The 21,936-nt window shown below is 44.5% G+C and overlaps 1 protein-coding gene across 1 annotated transcript in view; it reads left to right on the top strand.

Moving 5' to 3' along the window:
• Nucleotides 1–21,936, top strand: part of LOC122670668 (DExH-box ATP-dependent RNA helicase DExH14) — a 178,437-nt gene that overhangs the window by 30,517 nt on the left and 125,984 nt on the right. The window contains exons 14-18 of the mRNA XM_043867628.1: nt 13,884–14,036; nt 14,118–14,201; nt 20,745–20,819; nt 20,908–21,039; nt 21,245–21,310. Of these exons, the coding sequence (XP_043723563.1) occupies nt 13,884–14,036; nt 14,118–14,201; nt 20,745–20,819; nt 20,908–21,039; nt 21,245–21,310 (510 nt within the window). The remainder of the gene's footprint in view (nt 1–13,883; nt 14,037–14,117; nt 14,202–20,744; nt 20,820–20,907; nt 21,040–21,244; nt 21,311–21,936) is intronic.

The raw sequence follows: 21,936 nt of genomic DNA, 5'->3' as shown, positions 1-21,936 counted from the left end.
TTTCTCCCAGAGAGTTGTGTATGAATGGCTGCCCCAATTCTGCTCTGTATGCAAGACCTTCAGACATCCTTCGAAGCAGTGCCTACCTCCGAGCACCCCTCCATCCACCCCTGTTGCTTCTCCTTCGACTGTCGATGGTGCCCCTGCGTCAGAATCTGGAACAGCTTTAGTCCTGGACCTGCGTCAACATCCTGCTGGTCTCACTGCAGTAGCTCCTCGGCCAGCGACAGAGACGAAAGATGGGCTGGAAGTTGTTGCTGTTGACTTGATGGTAACCCCGATCGCAGTTGAGGCTGTCGCCGTGCCCTCGACCTTGATGCAAGACCTGGCAAAGACTACTCCGCTGCCTTCAAGGCCTCAACATACTTCTTGCGGCCGGAAAAAAACCAGGAACTGTCGCCGGAGAAGAAACCCTGAAGACGATGAAATTTCCAGCCCTGGCGAGGTTCCCGATGTCCATCAACTTCGCGATTCAAATGTGGTTGACCAGAACCGATTCACCGTCCTCCTGTCGCTGGATCCAGACACTGATGGAGACGCTGCGATCCTGCACTGCTCTCTTTGAGCTCTGTGCGAATGACTGCGAGGCTTCCCTGCTCCCCCTCTTTTGCCTTCGCCAGCTCCCCTCCCACTTTTGCAAAACCTTCTGCCACCCACAACCTTTTACCTCTTTTCAACTTACAGCCTTTTCGTTCTCTGAACCCCCTTTCCACCAAACACCCCTCACGTGATCACCTTTCTTCCCCCCCGTCTCGCCTCAAGCTATTACCCACCTTGACCCGACCCATCTACCCGCCCCCTCAACCCATTTATCTTTACCCTTCAAACCCATTTGACTTATCCACCCTTCAAACCCATTTAACTTATCACTCATTTACAGCCCACCCAACCCTCTTACCAAACACCCTGGGCTGAACCTTTTTGGGTCTGCTTCTGACCCAGAGGTAGGACCCTCCCCCCCCTTTTGTGCTCAGTCCATTTTGCCCCCTTCCTCTCCATCCTTCCCCCTGGTTTGCTTTCCCCCCTTGAGGGAGTATAGGTTGAGACCCCGTAGTGTCCCCTGGGGTTCCCGAGTCAGTCCCACAGCTGGTTGGTTGCCCCCTCCCCCTCCTTGCTCATGATCCCTTGGACCATTTGGAACGTCCGTAGCCTCAACGTCCCGGCTAAACAAGCCGAAATTCGTGCTCGCATCAAGCCCTCCAATTCCTCCCTTTGCTGCCTATTTGAAACAAAGGTTCTTGAACCCAATGCCTCTCGCATCGCTCATTCCATTGCCCCCTCCTGGTCCCTCATCTTCAATTACGCCCACTCTCCTAATGGGCGTTTCTGGGTTCTTTGGGATCCTTCAAAATTCCATCTGTTAGTGTCCTCCGCCTCTCCCCAATATCTACATCTCAGCATTTCTAACCATCTCCACAACCATCTCTTCCTTTTCACCATGGTCTATGCTTTCAACCGGCCTCAGGACCGTCTCCCACTCTGGGATGACTTCCATTCCATTTCCCAGTCCGTTGGTTCCACCCCTTGGGGCATGGGAGGCGACTTCAATGTCGTCCGCTATAGTCAGGAAAAGCTTGGTGGCTCCCCCATTGACCATCAAGCAGTTGATGCCTTCAATACCTGTCTCGAGGATATTGGTCTCAACGACCTCCGCTGGTCGGGTGCCAAGCTCACTTGGCACAATAAGCGCTCTGGTGACAATAGAGTGGCGTGCAAACTTGACCGTGTTCTCGTCAATGGTACCTGGCTCTCTTCCCTTCCTTATTCTCACGCTGTTTTTGACCTCCCTGGCCTCTTTGACCACTCCCCGATTTCCCTCTTTGTCCTCCCTTATCTCTCTTTTAGTCCCAAGCCTTTCAAGTTCTTCGACAGGTGGTCCTCCCATGCTGATTTCCTTCCTTTGGTTCAGGCTGCTTGGGTTATCCCAGTCCAATCCTTCTCTTCTCCCCTCCTTGCCTTCTCTAAAAAGCTAAAAAATGTCAAATCTGCCCTCAAGTCTTGGAACTCTTCCACCTTTGGTAATATCTCTTCCCGTGTCTCCTCTTGCCGTGACACTCTTTCCTCCATTCAGGCCCGTCTCCAATCTGACCCCCTCAACCCTTCTCTCGCTGAGGAGGAATCCCTTGCTGCCTTTGAACTCGCATCCTCTCTCTCTTTGGAGGAGTGCTTCCTGAAACAAAAATCCTGGATCAAATGGCTTGAACTTGGAGACTCCAACTCTGCTTTCTTCCATCGATCCCTCAAAGCCAGAACCAATTCCAACTCCATTCTCTCTCTCACTTCCTCTGATGGATCGGTCCTTTCCTCTGTTGATGTCGTCAAATTTGAAGCTGTTTCTTACTTCACCAATATTTTCTGCCCCCCCTCCTCCTCTCAACCCTCTATTCCGGAGGGCCTTATCAACAAATTCGTTCCTTCCAACCTCTACCACTCCCTTTGCTCCATCCCCTCTGACTCTGAAATTGCTTCAGCTGTTCACTCTCACAAGGCTTGCAAAGCCCCTGGCCCGGATGGCTTCAGCATGGGATTCTTCTCCTCCTGCTGGGACATCTGTGGAACTAAGCTTATCTATGCCATCAAGAGCTTCTTCTTCAACCCCCACCAGATCCTTAACATCAATCACACCTTTCTCTGCCTCATCCCCAAATCCTCTGGTGCCTCCACCATGGCGGACTTCAGACCCAGCTCCCTTTGCAATCTTCTTTACAAGTTCATCGCCAAAATTCTTGCCAATCGTCTCCAACTTGTCATTGACTCCCTTGTTAGTCCCAATCAGTTCGCCTTCATCTCCGGGAGAAGTATCTCAGACAACATCATCCTCTGTCAGGAAATTGTTCGAGGCTTCCACCGGAATTCCATTGCCCCTTCAGCCCTCCTCAAGATTGACATTCACAAAGCCTTTGACTCCATTTGTTGGGACGTTATCACCCAAGTCCTCCTTAAGATGTCGTTCCCCCCCACATTTGTTAACTGGATCCGCTTTTGTATCTATTCCCCTCGGTTCTTTATTCTCCTCAATGGCAGCCCTGCGGGTTACTTCCCCTCCTCTGCTGGTATCCGCCAGGGATGCCCCCTCTCCCCCTTCCTCTTTTCCCTCTCCCTTGAGGTCCTCTCTCGCAGCCTCCAATCCAAAACTGATCTCCACCTCATTGCCCCCATCCCTAAGTGCAAGCCCACCAACCTAACCCATCTTGCTTTCACGGATGACCTAATGATCTTCTCCAAAGCCGTCCCCTCGTCCATTGAGCACATTATGTCTTCCCTCTACCTTTTTCGGGGGCTTTCCAGACTGCGCATTTACCTCCTTAAATCCCAACTTTTCGTAGCTGGGGTTCCCGACTCGACCAAAGCAGCCCTCTCTACCATCACCGGCTTTCCCCTAGCCTCCCTCCCTGTCCGTTACCTTGGCCTTCCCCTCATTCCAGCCAGATTCTCGGCCCACCACTGTAACCCCATCCTTGACCTCCTCCGAAAGAGACTTCAGCTTTGGAAAGCCAAACTCCTATCCTATGCAAGTCGCCTAGAGCTTATCAGATCGGTTCTCCAGTCTTGCTATATCTATTGGAGCGGTGTTTTTGGTCTTCCCAAGGCTACTATCAAGGCTGCCGAGTCCATTATGTGCGCTTTTCTCTGGAAAGGTGTTGATTCTGCCAGATTCCTTCATCCCAAGAGCTGGTCCTCCATTTGCCTTCCCAAATCTGAAGGAGGTCTAGGTCTCAGAAGGATCAAAGATGCCAACTTAGCAGGCTCTATCAAACTGGTTTGGAAGCTCCTCACCAACAAATCTAGCATTTGGACTTCTTGGGTGTATGCGGGGTCTCTTCGTAGAGACTCCATTTGGACGGTCAGCGCTAGTCCGGACTCGTCCTGGATTTGGCGCAGAATTCTTCAAGTGAGGCACATAGCCAGGGATGCCATCTCTTGTAGGATTGACGATGGATCACAGACCTATCTTTGGCTCAATAAATGGCATCCTTCAGGGGTCCTTGCCTCCATAGTCAGCCCCCGTACCATCTATGAGTCCGGCTTGGACAGATTTGCCCCTCTGGCATCCATCATCACTAACGGCTCTTGGTCGCCCCCCTCCTCTCCCCCCACCTTGCGGACCTCTGGAGCTCCCTCCCCCCCATCCCCCCTGGGCACAGAGGCAGAGGTGACACCATCTCTTGGCTCCCCTCCAGCACAGGCACTTTCAGCTCCCACTCTGCTTGGGAGATGGTTAGACATAGAGGGACCCCTTGTCCTTGGCAAAAAGTGGTCTGGTTCAGAGGTTACATCCTAAGGCAGAGTTTTACTACTTGGCGTGCACTAGCAAATTGTCTTCCAACTCAAGCCTTTCTCTCCCACCGGCACATCCAGGTCTCTCCTAGATGCTGCCTCTGCTGGAGTGGACATGAAGACATAGACCATCTTTTCTTCACTTGCCCCTTTGCTGCCTCCATCTGGAACCGGGTTCTCCGCCATTGTTGGCCTGCTCGTAGAAGGCCTCTACCCCTTTTTCGTGAATGGGTTTGGATTCACATGACTTTTGGTGGCAACTCGATCTGTGACACGGTTGGCAATCTTGCCTTTTGCGCTACCATATCTCACATATGGATGGAACGTAACCTTAGAAGATGGACGTCCAACTCCCGCTCTTTCGACAAGATTTGGAAGGCCATCTTCTTTGATGTTTCATCTAAAGCTAGTTCCCTCCCCCTAAGTAGTGTTAGGGATTCCCCAAGGAACAGGCTTATTGTTGTCTCCTGGGGCCTCCCCACCACCATTTTGAGCTCTTCCTAGCCTCCGACTAGCTTTGTTGGCCCTCGGGCTTGTATATCCCTCCCCCCTTTCTTCGTAATTAAATTTTTATTCATCCAAAAAAAAAAAAATGCCGTCTGTTCATATTTAGTAGGTTAAAAAATTGTTTGTATGTTTCTTTTGTTTAAATGTATTATATACTTTAGTCGATTTCTTGTATATTGATTGTCAATATAGGTAGGTTTCTTGTACTCGATTTTCTTTAGGGTAGGTTTAAATGTATTTTATACTTTAGTTGATTACTTGTGTTACACCCGCGCCCAAAATACACCTAAATTTTTGGGCCAAATTGAATTTTCATTTGTAGGTGTTGCGACGCTACTAACGGTCGACCCATGTGACCTTGGACCGTAGTAGTTAAAGTAAGGCTTGAACCAAGGGATGAGAATCACACTTTGATGGGCGATTGGACCACACAATGGGTGAGCTTTTAATCTTAAATGTTAGGTATGCATACCCCCTTAAAGCCCTTGAAGTGCGGGCCAAAGCCTGGAGCCAAACAGGAAGTGAAAAGGCTTTTCTTAGGATCGGATTAAAGGCCGGATGCAAGACTGTTGTTGCATCCGGGCTTGCATCCGATGGTACTGTTGAGCCTCTAAATGGGTAAATTTTTGTGTAGGACCCACTTGCCCCGTGTCTCGGGCATCACCTTGGTATTCCCGGGCATGGTGGACCCTATCCCCATTCTTCCATTCCATGTGGGGTCAAGTAGGTGGACCCACATGGCTCATTTAAAGCTTTAATGAGATTTAAGCCTTAAAATCTAAATTAAATGGTTGTGGGTCCCACCTAACCATAAGTAAGACCCGCCCCTACTTGATGCTAACCTGGTCTAGGGGCGTTAAGGTCAACTCACCCTAAGTGGTGCTTGTAATGAAGGTTTATAGGGGTTATTGATTGGGGCGTATACGTGTATGCTAGCTAGCCCGAGTGGGACCTGCCTACTCTACTTAACACTAAACTGGACTAGGAGTTACTAAGGTCTAAATACCTTAAGTACTGTTTAAATTATAAATTTATAAGGCTTAACTAGGCCATTTAAATACATGGAGTGAATAGTGATCAGGGTCAGCCAAACAAGACTTTAGGACCATAGCACTTTAGGGCTTTAATGAGTTTTTGAGTCTTGAAGATGGCCAACCAAGCAAGCCCTAGACTAAAACACACCTTAGGGTCTTAAGCTAAACCAAACATACACTAACTAATTGGACCTAAGGGTTTAGAACCTACCCAAACAGGCCCTAAGGCCCTTTTCATTTTATAAAAAGGGAACTTGAGTTCAAGGCTCATTTCATTCTCATCCAAGCCAGATCATGGAGAAGAAAGAGGAGAAAAGAAGGAAAGAAGAAGAGGGAGGAGGAGAAGAAGAAGAAGAAGAAGAAGAGAAGGAAGGAGGTCAAGGGGGCTCACCTAGCCTTGGTTCTTGCTTCCCCTTTAGTTGTGAGTTGTCTTCTCCTTCTCAATTTCTCTATTTGTTAGCTTAAGGTTTTGGATCTTGAGGTTGGGATTGGTTGGGTTCCACTTGGGACTCAATGCTCTTGTGTTGGGGCTTGGTCTTAGTCCCTTTGGGTGCCATTGCACACCCTTACTCCTCCCATTGAAGTATCATACAACCCAATCCATGAAAACCTAGGTTTTTTACCCAAAACCCAAGATTATGGTGGATAAATGGAATTTGGCCATAAATGCCTTAATTCATTGTGCCTTTAGGGTTAATAGGATCCTAATGAACCTTAGAAACCATCCCTACAAGGCCTTGGAGCTATTAATGGCTTTGGGGGTCGATTTGGTTGATTTAGGGGAAGAAAATCGTGTTCAGGATGCATCGGGTGCGAGGCCAGATCCAAGCCTGGGCGTGAATCCGTATTTTGCATCCAGTCCTACCTGAAATTGCCCAGCTTTAACCTCTGCTCACTGCTTTGGCCATAACTTGGTCTATACACGTCGTATCGACGCTATTCAAGTTGCGTTGTAAACTAGACTTAAAGGGCCACATTTCTTATGAAGGAACCTTGGACCCAATCTGAGTGTAAGACCCTCGAAAGTGGGCCCAAACACTGAGGTTATGTTTTGACAGCAATGTTAGATCAAAGTTTACTTCGGTGACCTCGCTTACTTCGGGGATGCTTATGTAGGACCTTGAAGGTTTATAATGGGAGGTTACCTAGAACTTCTAATGACCTCTTAACTTGTTATTTGGGCTAATAATGCCCTAGGATGTTTCCCCCTCTTGACTAAGTAAGTACATGAAAACCCCTTTCCTTTTATTTTAGGTGTTGGGAACTTATAATTTTAGAATGGACTTAGGGTTTCACTTGGAACCCAAAGTATGGCCCTAGCTTTGTATGGGACCTCATTACTAATGTATTGCCCTCTTGTTACACCCATTTAGACACCTATTTGAACCCCCCTTCCCCTCATTTGTTTTGGGTTTGGAATCTTGGAAATTTGATGTTGGACCTAGGGTTCCACTTGGAACCCAAGGGGTGATCTTGGTTCAGTGTTGGACCTCATTTGTGAGGCTTTGCCTTCTAAATACAACCCTAAGACCCTTTCCTTACAATCCTTGTTTTTGATCTTGGGTTTCAATATAAAAAACCCTCGATCTTGGTTATTGATAGTAAGTTCATTTAAATCCTTCAACCATTGATTAATGTGTCTCTAAGACTTTAATAGACCCTAGGACACCCCTCCCTGGCCCTTGGGACTTAGAGATCCAAGTGGGGCAAATTGGGTTAAAGAACACCTTTAAAATTCATATCTTGCCTACATCGGATGCACGGTCAGATCTAAGATTGGGCGTGGATCCGTACTTGGATCTGATCCGTTCTGCACAGCCACAAAGGATCGGAGGCACGGTCGGATCCAAGGTTTCCCCTTGAATCCGTACTTGTGTCCGATGTTTCTTACAGGTTTGCTAGCATCGGACTCAAGGTCGGATGCAAGACTCTGCCTGCATCCGTACTTGCATCCGATCCTGCTCTTTTGGCTTATAGTCTTATGTAACCTAAGGGGGCTTATATGGAATCTTCCCTACCTTTTCTAACACTCTTACTCACTTCCCTAGGCATCGTGACTCATACGGAAAGGGGACTTAAATGGGAATCGAACCGCGGTTACAAATCTCTGTAAGTATACATTCGGTGAGTGGGTTTGGCTAACTGTTTGGGCTTGTTACTATTAATTATACATGTGTTATGCTACTTGCATCATTATTAAGCATGTTTGCATATTTTGCATATTAAATCTTATTTGATTGTTATGATGATGTTGTGGAGGATGATTTGGAGACCAGATAGACTCTCGAAGAGACGAAGGGAAGACATGATGGCAGAAATAGAAGAGGGGGGAGGCCTTGGAAAAAATCATTAAATCATCTGCAAAGGCCAAATGGGTTAGGTTGAGGTGTTTACACTTGGGAATAGGGGAGATGAGGTGGAGATCAGTTTTGGCTTGGATGCTCCTCGAGAGGACTTCCAAGGCCAAAGAGAAGAGAAAGGGAGAGAGGGGGCAGCCTTGGCTGATCCCCACAAGGGAGTGAAAAAACCCGCGGGAGAGCCATTGACAGTGACAGAGAAGGAGGGGGAGGAGATGCAGGCATAGATCCACTTGATCCAAGTTTTCTCTTTGGGATCTCGAATTTCGATAAAGACCTCCTTCTGCGGCTAACGGGTTTTTCCCTGGGCTCCCTCCCAGTGAAATACCTAGGCCTCCTCCTAATCCCAGCTTGGCTTTCTAGTCACCACTGCACCCCCATCCTTGACAATATCTGCAAGCGCCTCCAACTCTGGAAGGTCAGACTACTCTCCTATGCGGGTAGGTTGGAATGGATTAGATCGGTCCTCCAATCTTCCTACATTTATTGGTGTGGTATCTTTGGCCTCCCTAAATCCACCACCAAATCCATGGAGAACCTTTTTTGTGCTTTCTTATGGAAAGGGAAGGAAACGCCCAAATTCCTCCATCCAATTAGCTGGAAGTCCATTTGCCTTCCCAAAACTGAAGGAGGCGGCATCTGCCGTATCCGCGACTCCAGTACGGCTGGAATTCTTAAGCTTATTTGGAAGATTTCCTCCAAGCATGATTCCATTTGGGTTCATTGGGTCTATTACCATCTCCTTAAGAATGACTCCATTTGGACCGTCCCCACCCCTTCTGATTCTTCCCGGGTTTGGCGCAAGATCCTCCTCCTCCGCCCTTTGGCCCTTAGAGCCACCTCCTCCTATATTACTGATGGATCCTCCAACTCTCTCTGGCTGGACCCCTGATACCCTAATGGGATCCTCTACAAATTCTTTGGGGCTAGATCAATCTACTCCACCGGCATCCCTAAGACTGCTCCCCTCTCATCCATTATCTCTCATGGTTCCTGGTCCCCCCTCCCGCCCCTCTCCCTGATCTGGCATTCCCTTCCCCCCCTTCCCCCATCCCCCCTCTCGCTCGGACAAGGTTATTTGGCTCCCCTCCCCCAACAACCTCTTTAGCTTTAGATTTGCATGGAACTTTTTTAGAACCCAGGCCCCTCCTGTCCTTTGGCACAAGCTAGTCTGGTTCAAAGGTCACACCCCTCACCACAACTTCTTAGCCTGGAGAATCCTCAACCTTTGCCTCCCCACCCAAGCCTTCCTCCTTCATTGTAGAATCCCTATCTCCCCTTCTTGCATTTTCTGTCGGAATGGTTCTGAAGACACTAACCACCTCTTCATCGCTTGCCCTTTCTCCTCTACTATCTGGCAGAAAGCCCTTTCTTCTATTTGGCCTTGCTGCAGGAGACCTCTCCCCTTCGCTAGAGAATGGCTCTGGATGGATATGACCTTCCCTGGATGTTCTACCTGCGACACTGTTGGTAAGCTGGTGTTTGGGGCAACCCTGTACCACTTCTGGATGGAGAGGAACTTTACGAGATGGACCTCCAATTCCCGGTCCTTTGATCAGATTTGGAAAGCCATCTCTTTGGATGTTTCCTCTAAGTTGATTATTCTCCCCAAAAAGCCCTTTTGTGATTCCCTAAGGAACAGGCATATTGTTGTTTCCTGGGGATTAGATAATGCTCTTTTACGGCCTCATTCCCATTCTTAGTTTGGTTTGGGCCTTTTCTCCCCCCCCCTTCAGTTTTACCCTTGTATATTCCCCTCCCTCTCTTCTCCCCTTTTTGGTAATATATTTTTTTATCCACAAAAAAAAAAAAAAATGATGATGTTGTGGAATGTATTTCATCGTTGTATCGGGTTATGGTTCCGGGAAGTACCGGTACCAGAGCCCCAGAAATGTATATGAACTTTTATTGCATGTCATAATGATCTGTATGCACCATGTCATGCTGGTACCCAGGTGCTAGATGGTATGGGACGTATACCTCTCGAGACGATAGGATTGCATGTAGTATAACTGTGGTTAGGTTTGGCTTCCCTATGCTACGACCCTTACCAACAGGGATTTAGGTGTTGGGTGATCAGGGCTCCGTGTTGCCTACTTGTGGGGAAGAGAGGCCAGGTCATGGAGGACCACTGATCATCGGGGTCTGCCTTTGGGTGGTTTTGGTGGATTCGACTGGCGTGGGCCCCCTAGTAATAATTGAGGTTTGACTGTGGTGATAACATAAGTGACCCACGGTGTCTCCTGAGTTGTTATAGTAACATATACCATTGACTTAGAGTTATGTATTAGGTGGAAAATTTATAAATAATTGCATGCATCATGGACTATATATGAATTGCATGTATGTGCATTCCCCATCACCTCACTGGGCTCAGTGGAGCTTACCCCTCGTTGTGCAACCTTTTTAAATGTGTGCAGGTGATGCTTGAGGGTACTCTTCTGTTGGTTATGATTTGTTCGGAGTCGGTGACCTAGGACTCTGATGTTGGGCATACATTTGAGGACTGCCTTTAGGGCACAATTTATCTTTTCTTGTTTTGTTTATCATTTGCATTGTATAAACCTGGCAATACTACTACTATTTTAGTTTCAGTTAATCTTTTGGGATAAAATGTATATACAGTAGTATCTACCACTTAGACTTTTGGACCTTATTATTCGTTGATAAAACGCTTCCATGCTCTTGATTCTAAATTGGAAATGTATTATTCCTTTTGCTTTCGCACTCTGATATTATTGTGATAATTATATTGAGGTGATTGTGATTCAAGCCACTGCATCGAGATCCTGGTAGTGGTTTGGGATGTTGGTAAGCATCATAGGCATACCCTGTAGGTTAATTTTACTTTTTTATCCCTGGTAGGGATGGGGGTGTGACAACTTGTATATTACTTGTCAATATAGTAGGTTCCCCCATTCCCAAATGTAAATCCCTCAAGCTCACCCACCTTGCCGTTGCTAATGATCTTATGATCTTCCCCAAGGCCCCCCTCCTCTATCTCTTCCATTATGTTCTCCTTACCCCTCTTCGAGAGCCTCTCTGGCCTTTGCATCAACCTTGTGAAATCCCGCATTGTCCTCTTAGGTGTCTTCGAAGCTAATAAGGATATACCCTCCTCCACTTGATGGGATTCTACCTTGGTTCCCTCCCTGTCAAGTATCTAGGCCTGCCCTTGATTCCTGCTAGGTTGAATGGTCATCATTGTACCCCAATGCTCGACCTCATCCGTTAAAGGCTCCAACTTTGGAAGGGTGAACTCCTTTCTTATGCTGGGAGGGTTGAGTTGATTAGATCAGTTCTCCAATCCTCCTACATCTACTGGTGTGGCATTTAAGGGCTTCCTGAATCTACCGTCAAACCCTGGAATCCTTATTTTGTGCTTTTCTTGGAAAGGAGTGGATTTCTTTAAATTCCTCCATCCTCTTAGCTGGGCCGCTGCGTAGAATCCGAGATTCCAATATAGCGGGTATTTTCAAATTACTTTGGAAAATCTCCTCTAAGCATGACTCTATCTAGGTCAACTGGGCTTATTCCTACCCCCTCAAAAAGGACCCCATTTGGACAGTTCCCCAATCTGCAGACTCCACCTGGGTCTAGCATAAAATCCTCCTCCTTTGCCCCATTGCCCTTAGGGATACCTCTCCAAGATCGCTGATGGGACATCCACCTCCCTCTGGGTTGACCACTGGCACCCCTTAGGAGTCCTCTATGCTACAGTTGGTACCTGTACGGTGTACTCTTCTGGTATCCCTAAATTTGTCTCGATCTCCACCATCATCTCCCATGGTTCCTGCCCCTCCCCCTCCCAACCCCCAATCCCTCATTATCTGACAAGGTCTCCTGGCTCCCCTCCCCAAATGGCCTCTTTAGCTCCCATTCTGCATGGGACTTTGTTAGATTTCATGCCCCAATCGTCCCTTGGCATATCCTTGTGTGGTTTAAAGGTCATATCTCTCGTCATAGCTTCACTGTTTGGAGATCCCTCAACCTCTGCCTCCCCACCCAATCCTTTCTGCTTAACCGCCAGCTGCCTGTTTGTTTCTCCTGTATCATCTGTTGGAATGGTCTTGAGGACATCTACCACCTTTTCTTCTCTTGCCCCTGTGCCTCTTCTGTTTGGAAAAAAGATTTGGAAACCTGTTGGCCCCATAGTAGAAGACCCTTACCCTTCTCTAGGGAGTGGCTTTGGATGGATATGATCTTCTGTGGCAGCACTATTTGCGATACTGCGGGTAAGCTTATGTTTGGTGCTGTTATCTCTCACATCTGGATGGAGCAGAATCTTCGAAGATGGACCTCCAACTCTCATTCTCTTGATATGATTTGGAAAACCATCTTCTTCGATGTTAGCTCCAGACATTACATGCTGCCTCACGGTTCTCTCGTTGATTCCCCAAGGAACAGGCGCAATGTTGTCTCCTGGGGTTTATCTGTTTCTCTTTTTCAGCCTCCTGACCCTTCTACCTAGAGCCAGAGGTTTTGTATAGTTTCCTCCCCTTCTTCTTCCCCTATGTATTCCTCCCTCCCCGTTCTGCGGTTTTGGTAATGAATTAATTTATTCACCCCCAAAAAAAAATTGTGGAGGGATGAATTGTTTTTATGTATTTATTTTTCTTAAAATTATATTAAATAGTTTTATTAACTATATTAGGTGTCCTTAAATAGGTTTTTCTTTTTGATTTTCCAGTTATATTGCTAAAATATTGAAAACATTATAGGGGTAGGAAGGTTTTTAATTTTTGGGTTAATTTTGAATTGTAATATAGGGTGGGAACGGGTTTTGGAGGTCTTGTTTGTGTTCTGTCACTTTCCTGTTGTTTCTACATGGATTAGGAAATTTTAACACAATCATGGCCTGTTATTTGCATGCCAACCTGAATGACACAACATAGCCTGTTCTCTGAGTGGGTTGGGTGAACGTGGTGTGACTATAGCGTAGTTTAGACTAAGAGTTAAAATTTTCAAATAATTAGAATTAGATGACTTGTACTCTTGATGTCTGGTATACTGTCTGAGACGCCTGATGGTTGTCCTGGCCATCCCCCATTTACTAGGTGATTGGGATCATAGATTCTGTTTGGATGGAGTAAAATGGCGTCCGAGTTGCCAAAATGGTGTCAGTCACCTTCAGCGTCCCAAATTGATTTCCATTTCGCTATACACTGCTTAAAGCTTAACCCTAAACGAGTAAGGCTGGCTTGATAGCCTCTGTTTGCTGCAAACAATTTGATTTCATTTTTATATTCAACTTACATATAATCTCTTTAGCGAGCTAGTCCAATCATTCAATAAGGGGCGAAGCTAGAACCAGCACGTCAAAGTCCTATGGCCGAGGCATACATTTTATTAGTGTTTTACGTAGATTTTTTTCATTGTTAAAATGTTAACAGGTGAAATGTGTTAGTGGGTGCTCAATTTACCCGTTTATTATACAATTTAGCTGTGTCATGTCAAATTAATGTCATTGAAATTCCTCAAGCCAAATTTGTTAACTCCATATATTATTTCTGTTTTGTTCAAAAATAGCCACCCCTATGTAAAAGGCATTTTCATGATGAAAATGAAATGCATCAGGATAGTATATTAGTACTTCATAATTTATACAGCAGCATGGTATCGCCCTCTAGTTAAAGTAGTTATCGGTTTCTTTGTTCTTCTTTGAATGTAACAACTTTAAGGTGTAGTAAATCTCTTGAATTTTTAGGTAGCACAATTTTTGAGGGTGAATCCTGAAGCGGGACTCTTCTTCTTCGATTCTAGCTACCGTCCAGTACCTCTTGCACAGCAGTATATTGGAATCAGTGAGCAGAATTACGCTGCTCGTAACCAGCTACTCAATACGATATGTTATACTAAGGTTTTTTTCCCTTGTGTATTCTCTTATTTATATTCTTTGGAATTATCCTTTTTATATGTGGTACATTTTATTGGTTAACAGGTTATTGATTCATTGAAGCAAGGCCATCAGGCAATGGTTTTTGTTCATTCAAGAAAGGACACAGTAAAAACAGCAAGGACACTGGTATGCTTTTTTTGTCTTTTGAATGTTATTTGAGAAGCACTTGGGCTTAATGTTTCTGGTTTCTTGGTTTTTTTTTGGGTGAATAAAAAATCCATTACCAAAGAGGAAAAGAAACAGGGCCACCTATCTCAAATCTGGCTCTGCAACGGCCAGACACATAATGGCACAAAATCCATAACTCTGTCCGGGAGTGTAGCTCCTGCGCCCAGACACATGATGGTACAAAATCACCGCCCTGCCCCCATGAAAGGCAGAAATCCCACCCCTGCTGATGCAGGGGCCACGCTCCCGGACAGAAAATTCTTACCCTTTGTTTTAATTTAACTGCTCATCCCATATTGTTGTAATAACAATTAAGTTTATTTCAGTTGCCACCTATCTCAAATCTTTCTAATACGGAGTATGAAACGATTTCCCCGGCCTTTCTGTTTTCCTTTCGTAACTTATTTGAAGCCAACAAACATGTACTGGCTGATGAAGTAATTTTGTACGAGGACTAGATGCAAGATTGCTGGAGGCTGCAATGCCTTTGTCCAACTTGTCTCTATTCATCTTGGTTGTTGTTTCAGTTGAAGAGTAAACTAATGGATGAACTAAGATTATTATTATTATTATTAGTCCAAGCCGATTGAACAACTCCCACCTCTGAAACGGTTGTACCTCATCTTCCAAGCCCCCACCACTGCAACGGCTCTCCTCGATATAGGTCCTTGAAGCCTGTATCTAGTGGAGCTGCTCTATGAAGATCACCGCAGAAATATCCAGACCAGGTACATAACCCCCCCTTTCGATTCTCCTTCTTCGTAAACCCTCGAACATCCCTCTTTAGACCCACGATTCTTCCTCTGCTTCTAACTGCCAGTCCGACAACCTTACTCTCATCCCCTACCACAATTCCCCCATCACACCTTTACCTTGATTCCGCCATTAAGACCAAGAGGGTTGCCGCCATCAAGACCAAGAGTGTTGCCACCATCAAGACCAAGAGGGCTGCCGACATCAACGCCGCTCTCACAGACCCACGACCCTCCCTCTCACCCCATACCATGATCCCGCCATCAACGCTGCTTTTAGACATTAGACCTATGATTCTTCTCTGCCTCTCTCCTGTACAGACCCTCCCTCTCACCACAGCCCCTCACAACCACTTACACCCACTATTCCCCTCCCACTAACCCAGCCTGACAAGCTTCCCATTTTGGGTCCCTGCAGAAAACCTCCTCAGCCCGCGATTCCTCTCTTCCCACCCCCGATTATGCCCCACTCAACCTCCCACCCCCGATCACACTCCCCTATACTTACCCACCTACCAACACAATACCCACTCACGTCGCACTCCCCCGCCCCAAAAGTACCCACTAACTCTTGACCCTCCTTCACCTTTCCCAGATTCTCTCTAACAGACTCTCCCCCATCCCTGCATCTCCTTAACCACGCAGCCCTCTCACCACAGCCCCAACCACGACCATCCACTGGGTACTTTAACACTCTGAGGAGCTGCTGCGGGAAGCTCACCAATTGCTTAGTTACATGTTAATACATCACTTTGGTAAGAATATTTGGCTCCTCTGAATGAAGGGCCACCTGGTGAACATAGTCTCCACTGCAGTAGTAACCTTTTGTTTTTCGTGAATTATATTGCACTCGGTTACCTTTCTTCCTGTAGTGGCTGTTGGTAGCTAGCGTGTTACTTTATTTGTTGACCGCTTTCATTACGATCTTTCTTTTACTTTATCTAGCTTGTTACCTTCCTTCCTGTAGTGGCTGTTGGTAGCTAGCGTGTTACTTTATTTGTTTAGCTATTACGGCTGCCATATTTACAGTCTTGAGCCGTCTGTCTTGTTGGCCGCTGTGTGTTTAGCTGTGAACTGATTATTTGTTGGCTCCTTTATTTCTGCGAATTGTGTGTATCTCACTTTGCAAGTAGTTATATTTGTAAGTCTTGCTCTTGTATTCCTATATTATGTTGCTCATCCTCTTATACTTATTTATGCTACCAGCTCTCTTCTATTCTCCTTTTGACATTTATTTCGTGTTTTATACTGTACATACTTGTATTGCATACTCTACACTGTACATTACTATTGTGTGCTCTATATTGCCCCGCATATTCTCTAATCTGACCTACTTGCGTGCTTTATCATCATTATTTGTTTAATTTTTAAGCACTGCTGTACCATCTCTGTGCCTTGCTTTGCTTGATTATGCACCTTTATTTTTTTGAGAGTGTCGTTTAATGTACTAGGTGTGCCCTCTCCTTTCGCCACTTTGTATTTACTTTTATAATATATATCCTATTTTCTTATAGTGGTGCGTCAGGTCGGCAGCCGGCACTTTAATATATTCCGCCAATCATCTTTAGTATAGATCCTTTTGTGTTTTGATTTTTGTTTATTTATTTATTTATTTTTTCCTTGATCTCATTTCTTTTTGTCTTTACTCTACTAGGGCGTCCCCCATAAGCGACGCGCCGTGTCGTCGCCCGAACTCGGTGATATGTAGACAAGGGCATGTGAGAGGAAACAACCCACCTAAAAAACGTAGGATTATATTAGCTTCTTGGAACATTGGTTCCCTAACGGGTAAGAGCCTTGTGTTGGTAGATGTTATGAGGAGACGAAGGATAAATATCGCGTGTATCCAAGAGACAAGATGGAGGGATGGCAAAGTTTAGATTGGGAGATAGGATTATGTCCATCAAACTGATGTTGGAGAAAGAGGTTGTCAATATTGTTTGTGCTTATGCACCCCAAGTAGGTTTAGATGAAAGTTGTAAGCGTCAATTTTGGGAACATATGGATGATTTAGTGCAGGGCTTTGGTCAGTATGAATAGATCATTATTGGAGGTGACCTGAAAGGACATGTTGAGAGGGATCGTAGAGGTTATGAATGTGTTCATGGCGGTTACGGAGTTGGGGAGAGGAACGAGGAGGCGACCTCAAATCCTAGACTTTGCGGTAGCTTATGATCTTTCCATTGTGAACACTTTCTTTGAAAAAAGAGAGGAGCATATAGTTGCTTATAAAAATGGGAATCATACCAGCCAAATAAGCTTCTTTCTAACAAGAAGGGCAGACAGATTGGTGTGTAAGAACTGTAAGGTTATCCTTGGAGAGAGCCTAACCACCCAACATAGACTGGTGGTTCTAGATATGTACCTCAGTGCGCAGAAATGTAGGAGGAGGGAACCTTTATACCCTAAGATAAGGTTATAGAGATTAGAAGGGGAGTCCCTAAGGACATTTACTGAGAATGTGGTCAAACAAGTATGTGGAACTTTGAGGGAGACACCATTGCGATGTGGAACAAGATGATGACTTGTATTAAGAGGGTTGCCGTAGATGTACTAGGGGAAGCGAAAGGTAGTCGTTAGGCCCTTAGGGAAACTTGGTGGTGGAACATTGAGGTCCAAGCTGCCATTAAGACCAAGAAGATTATTTTAAGACATGGTAAAGGACTAAAGAACTAGAGGATAAAAAAAGGTATTATGTTGTCAGAAACGAAGGTAGGAAGATTGTGGGGATGGTGACGGTTAGGGCGAAGAAGTATGAGGATCTCTATATCAACCTAAACACAAAAGAAGGGGAAAAAACTATCTATAAGATAGCTAAGATGAGAGAAAGGAAGAATAAAGATTTCGATCAGGTGAGGTGTATCAAGAGTGATGATGGTAGAGTGTTGGTAAGGGATGAGGACATTGTGAAGAGATGGGATGAATACATTTGTGACCTTTAAATAAAGATGGGTCGAGTAGAAATGACCCAGATGATTACATTATTCAACAAGACTTCACACGCCATAGATAAGTACGAAAGGTTAGTGTGGCAGAAGTTAAAGAAGCCTTAAAAAAGATGAAAGCAGGCAAGACACCAAGACAAGATGAAATTCCAATAGAAGTTTGGAAAACCATAGGAGGTTGTGGGGTATATTAGTTAACCAATCTGTTTAACTGGATTATGCACACAAGGAAGATGCCCGATGAATGGAGAAGAAGTATTGTAGCCCCGATCTACAAAAATAAAGGTGATATCCAAAGCTGCAATAACTATAGAAGCATAAAGCTAATGAGTCACACTATGAAACTTTGGGAGAAGGTTATTAAAGCCCGTTTTAGAAGAGAGACTCATATTTCAGTGAGCCAATTTGGCTTTATGCCAGGTAGATCCACGACAGAAGCTATCTACTTATTGAGGAGGCTTATGGAAAGATATAAAATAGCAAGAAGGATCTCCATATGGTCTTTATTGACCTGGAAAAAGCCTAAGACCGAGTCCCTAGAGATTTAATCTGGCATGTTTTAGTCAAGAGAGAGGTGTTGAGCAAATATGTGGATGTAATTGAAGATATGTATGAGGCCGTGGTGACTAGAGTGAGATCTGTGGGAGGTCAGGGCAAGGAATTCCCAATCACGATTGGGTTACATCAAGGACCCGCCTTAAGCCTTGATCTTTTTGCACTTGTCATGAACGATCTAATCAAGAAAATTCAAGACGAGGTCCCGTGGTGTATGCTCTTCCCCGGTGATATCGTTTTGGTGGATGGGACTAAAGAAGGGATTAACTCTAAGTTAGAGCTTTGGAGTTAAACCTTGGAAACAAGAGGCTTTAAGATTAGAAGAACGAAGACGGAGTAGAACGATGTGTAATTTTAGTCACACTATGATGGATACTGATATGGTGCGAATTGGGAAAGAAAGATACCGCAAAGTAACTATTTTAGATATTTGGGGTCGATCATAAATAAAGAAGGTGACATAGAGGATGAAGTTTCACAGAAAATTAAAGTGGGATGGATGAAGTGGAGAGGTGCGTCCAGAGTGCTGTGTGACCGACGCATTGCTTTAAATCTTAAAGGAAAGTTCTATAAGACTGTTTTTTGACCGGCCATGATGTATGGGGCAGAATGTTGGGCAGTTAAGAAGTATCATATTGATAAGCTTTGTGTAGCAGAGATGAGGATGTTAAGATGGATGTGTGTAAAAACAAGGAAGGATAAAGTACGGAATGATCATATAAGAGCGGACTTGGGAGTGGCCCCGATCAATGACAAGCTCCGAGAGAGTCGTTTAAGGTGTTATGGTCATAATCAACGAAGGTCTAGGGATGCCCCAGTATGGAGGAGTGATATGATCACGATTGAAGGAGTTAAAAGAGGCAGGGGTAGGCCTAAGATGATCATAGGATAAGTTGTAAGGAAGGACATGCATAGTCTAGGTCTTGTTCCAAGTATGACCTCGGATAGAGCCTATTGGAGGGCAAAGATCCATGTACCAGACCCCATTTAGCTGAGATTCTCCGAACTTGTTGGGCTGTGCCTCGTTCCTCTTACTCCCATCTTTCATTTTTCTTTGCATTTGCCATCTTTCATTTATCCTTTTCCATTTTCCTTCTCTCATCTAATTCACAGAAATGAAGTCACCAACTATATGTGAAATAGCACCAAGTACGAAGCACCCCAAGGGCAGTCGGCTTTGGCCCCAAGGACATCCACTGCCACCTTAGTTTCCGACCAAACAGAAACCTTTTGTAGCCCCTTTTCCTGAAAAGCAACAATCCTCTTTAAATTGCAAGTAAATTGCAAGAATCTCCATAGCCAGGATAGAGCTGTCCTCCCCCCTTCCCACATTGGTAAAAATGGGATTGCCATCATGATGTCTAGCAATACCTCCATAGGATGGCCTATCTTGATTTATCGAACCATCAGAGTGTAAGGCAATAGTACCATCTAAGGGAGACATCCAAGAACATGTTCTGGGATTTAGAGACCAATAACACTTGAACCCCCCGTTTACTAGCCAAATAATTGTTCCTTGAATTCTCCACTCCTGACAAATTTAGAAGCCAACACTGATCCAAAACATCTGCTTTAATATCATTAATTAGCATGGGCCTAGTTTTACTCTTGTTTCGAAAAAGTCTGAAGTTTCTTTCCTGCCAAATATAAGTAAGAGTAGCACCGAAAGCAAGTTTGCCAAGCATAGTATTGGAATCCGAATATCCAAATTCATACGCCACCTAAATAGCTTCATCAACTAGGCTCTGACTTCGACATCTCGAATCAGTACACAGCATTCAAATTTCCTCCCAGATAAGAGAAGTGAAACTACACTGAAAGAAGAGATGGTCTCTATCTTCCAGAACGGCCCAACAGAAACTAGAAAACAAAGCCACCTTTTTGTTTCTTCTGGTCAACTGATCTTTAGTAGGCAAAGCATTAACAAGACACTTCTATACGCAAAAGGAATGTCTAGGGATATTACTTGTAAACCAGCAAGCTCGAGCCCATGTTACTTTTGGAGCTGTACAACTGACAAGTTCCCATGCCAATTTCGAAGTAAAGCACCTAAAAGACGATGCTTTCCATATGAATACATTAGAATCAGAATTGTGTTTTGTTGTGGCTCCTGTTGCATCTGCTGTTGTGGGATGATGGTAAGTTTTATGATATGCTATTGTTACTTTATCCAGAAAGGGGAAACTGTATCTGAAGTCCTTACATGGTTGGATATTCTGCAACTTTATTAATGATTTAATATGTTGCAGATTGAAATTGCCCAAAAAGAGGGTGAATTGGAATTACTTAGCACTGATACACATCCACAGTTTCAACTTGTGAAGGTGGGTTATCCATTTCCCTTTTTTTTTTTTTTTTTAAAGAATCTCAATCATTTGCATTATTGATGGATTGCAATTCCAAAAAGTGCAGAAAGAAGTGCAGAAATCCCGAAACAAAGAAGTTGTTGAATTTTTTGAATCTGGGGTTGGTATTCACCATGCAGGGATGTTACGTGGTGACAGAGGCCTGACTGAGCGCCTTTTCTCTGATGGTCTCCTGAAGGTACAACTTTGTACTTTCCTGTTTTGGAAGGGAGGGGGGTCATTATATTTTTTTTGTGGTTTTCCCATTTTTCTTTACTAATGTTCTGCCTTATATCTTGGGTGAGTAATAGTTACAACCTTGCCTTCTTATCTACATACCCTAAGTGGCTTCCAGTCTCTTTGTTCAACATTTAGTTTATTCTGCTATTACTTCACTGCTTCAGGTTCTTGTTTGCACGGCAACTTTGGCATGGGGAGTAAATCTACCAGCCCATACAGTCGTCATAAAGGTTTGGCAAAAACTCTTTTTGGTTATTCTTTTATTTATGGATGTGGGCAAAGTTTGCTGGTAGTTTGTAATTTCTTAAAACTTTTAAATATTCAAATATGGTTGGATCAGATGTTTAATGGGTTAGCTAATGGAATGAGGTTTGTTTGAAATATGTTGCTTCTGTTATTACTATGTGGATTCAAGGCTGATTCCTTGGCTTGAATAAGTGGGTTCCTATTCAAATTTTTTGTTTTTTTCTTCTATTTCAAAATTTACTGCACTTCTGGGTTTCTTCCACAACAATTGGTCAGGTCAGGCTTTCAGTTTCAGGTTAACTTTTAATTTATTTTGCAGAGTTCAATTACAAATTCAACATAAATTGGTCAATCGATTTTCCTGATTTCCTGTTCTGTTATTGCTTTTTAAATTCTCGATCTGCAATTTTACTTTTTTTTGCATTTGTGTTTATCATATTTCTCTGTGTTTTTTTTGGGCCTCTTTGGTATGATTTCTGTTTCTCTATTTCAGCTATTTCTTAGTTTTGCCATTTGAAGTAGAAATCTTTTGGTGGTTATTATGGAGAATAGCTGCCAGAATGAAAAATAGGTTTAATATGCTATAAAAAAAAGTCTTGAATCAAGCATC

The sequence above is a fragment of the Telopea speciosissima genome, chromosome 8 (assembly GCF_018873765.1).
Source record: "Telopea speciosissima isolate NSW1024214 ecotype Mountain lineage chromosome 8, Tspe_v1, whole genome shotgun sequence".
NCBI lineage: Eukaryota > Viridiplantae > Streptophyta > Magnoliopsida > Proteales > Proteaceae > Telopea > Telopea speciosissima.
Note: the sequence above shows the minus strand (reverse complement) of the source record. Positions and strands in the feature narration are given on the sequence as shown.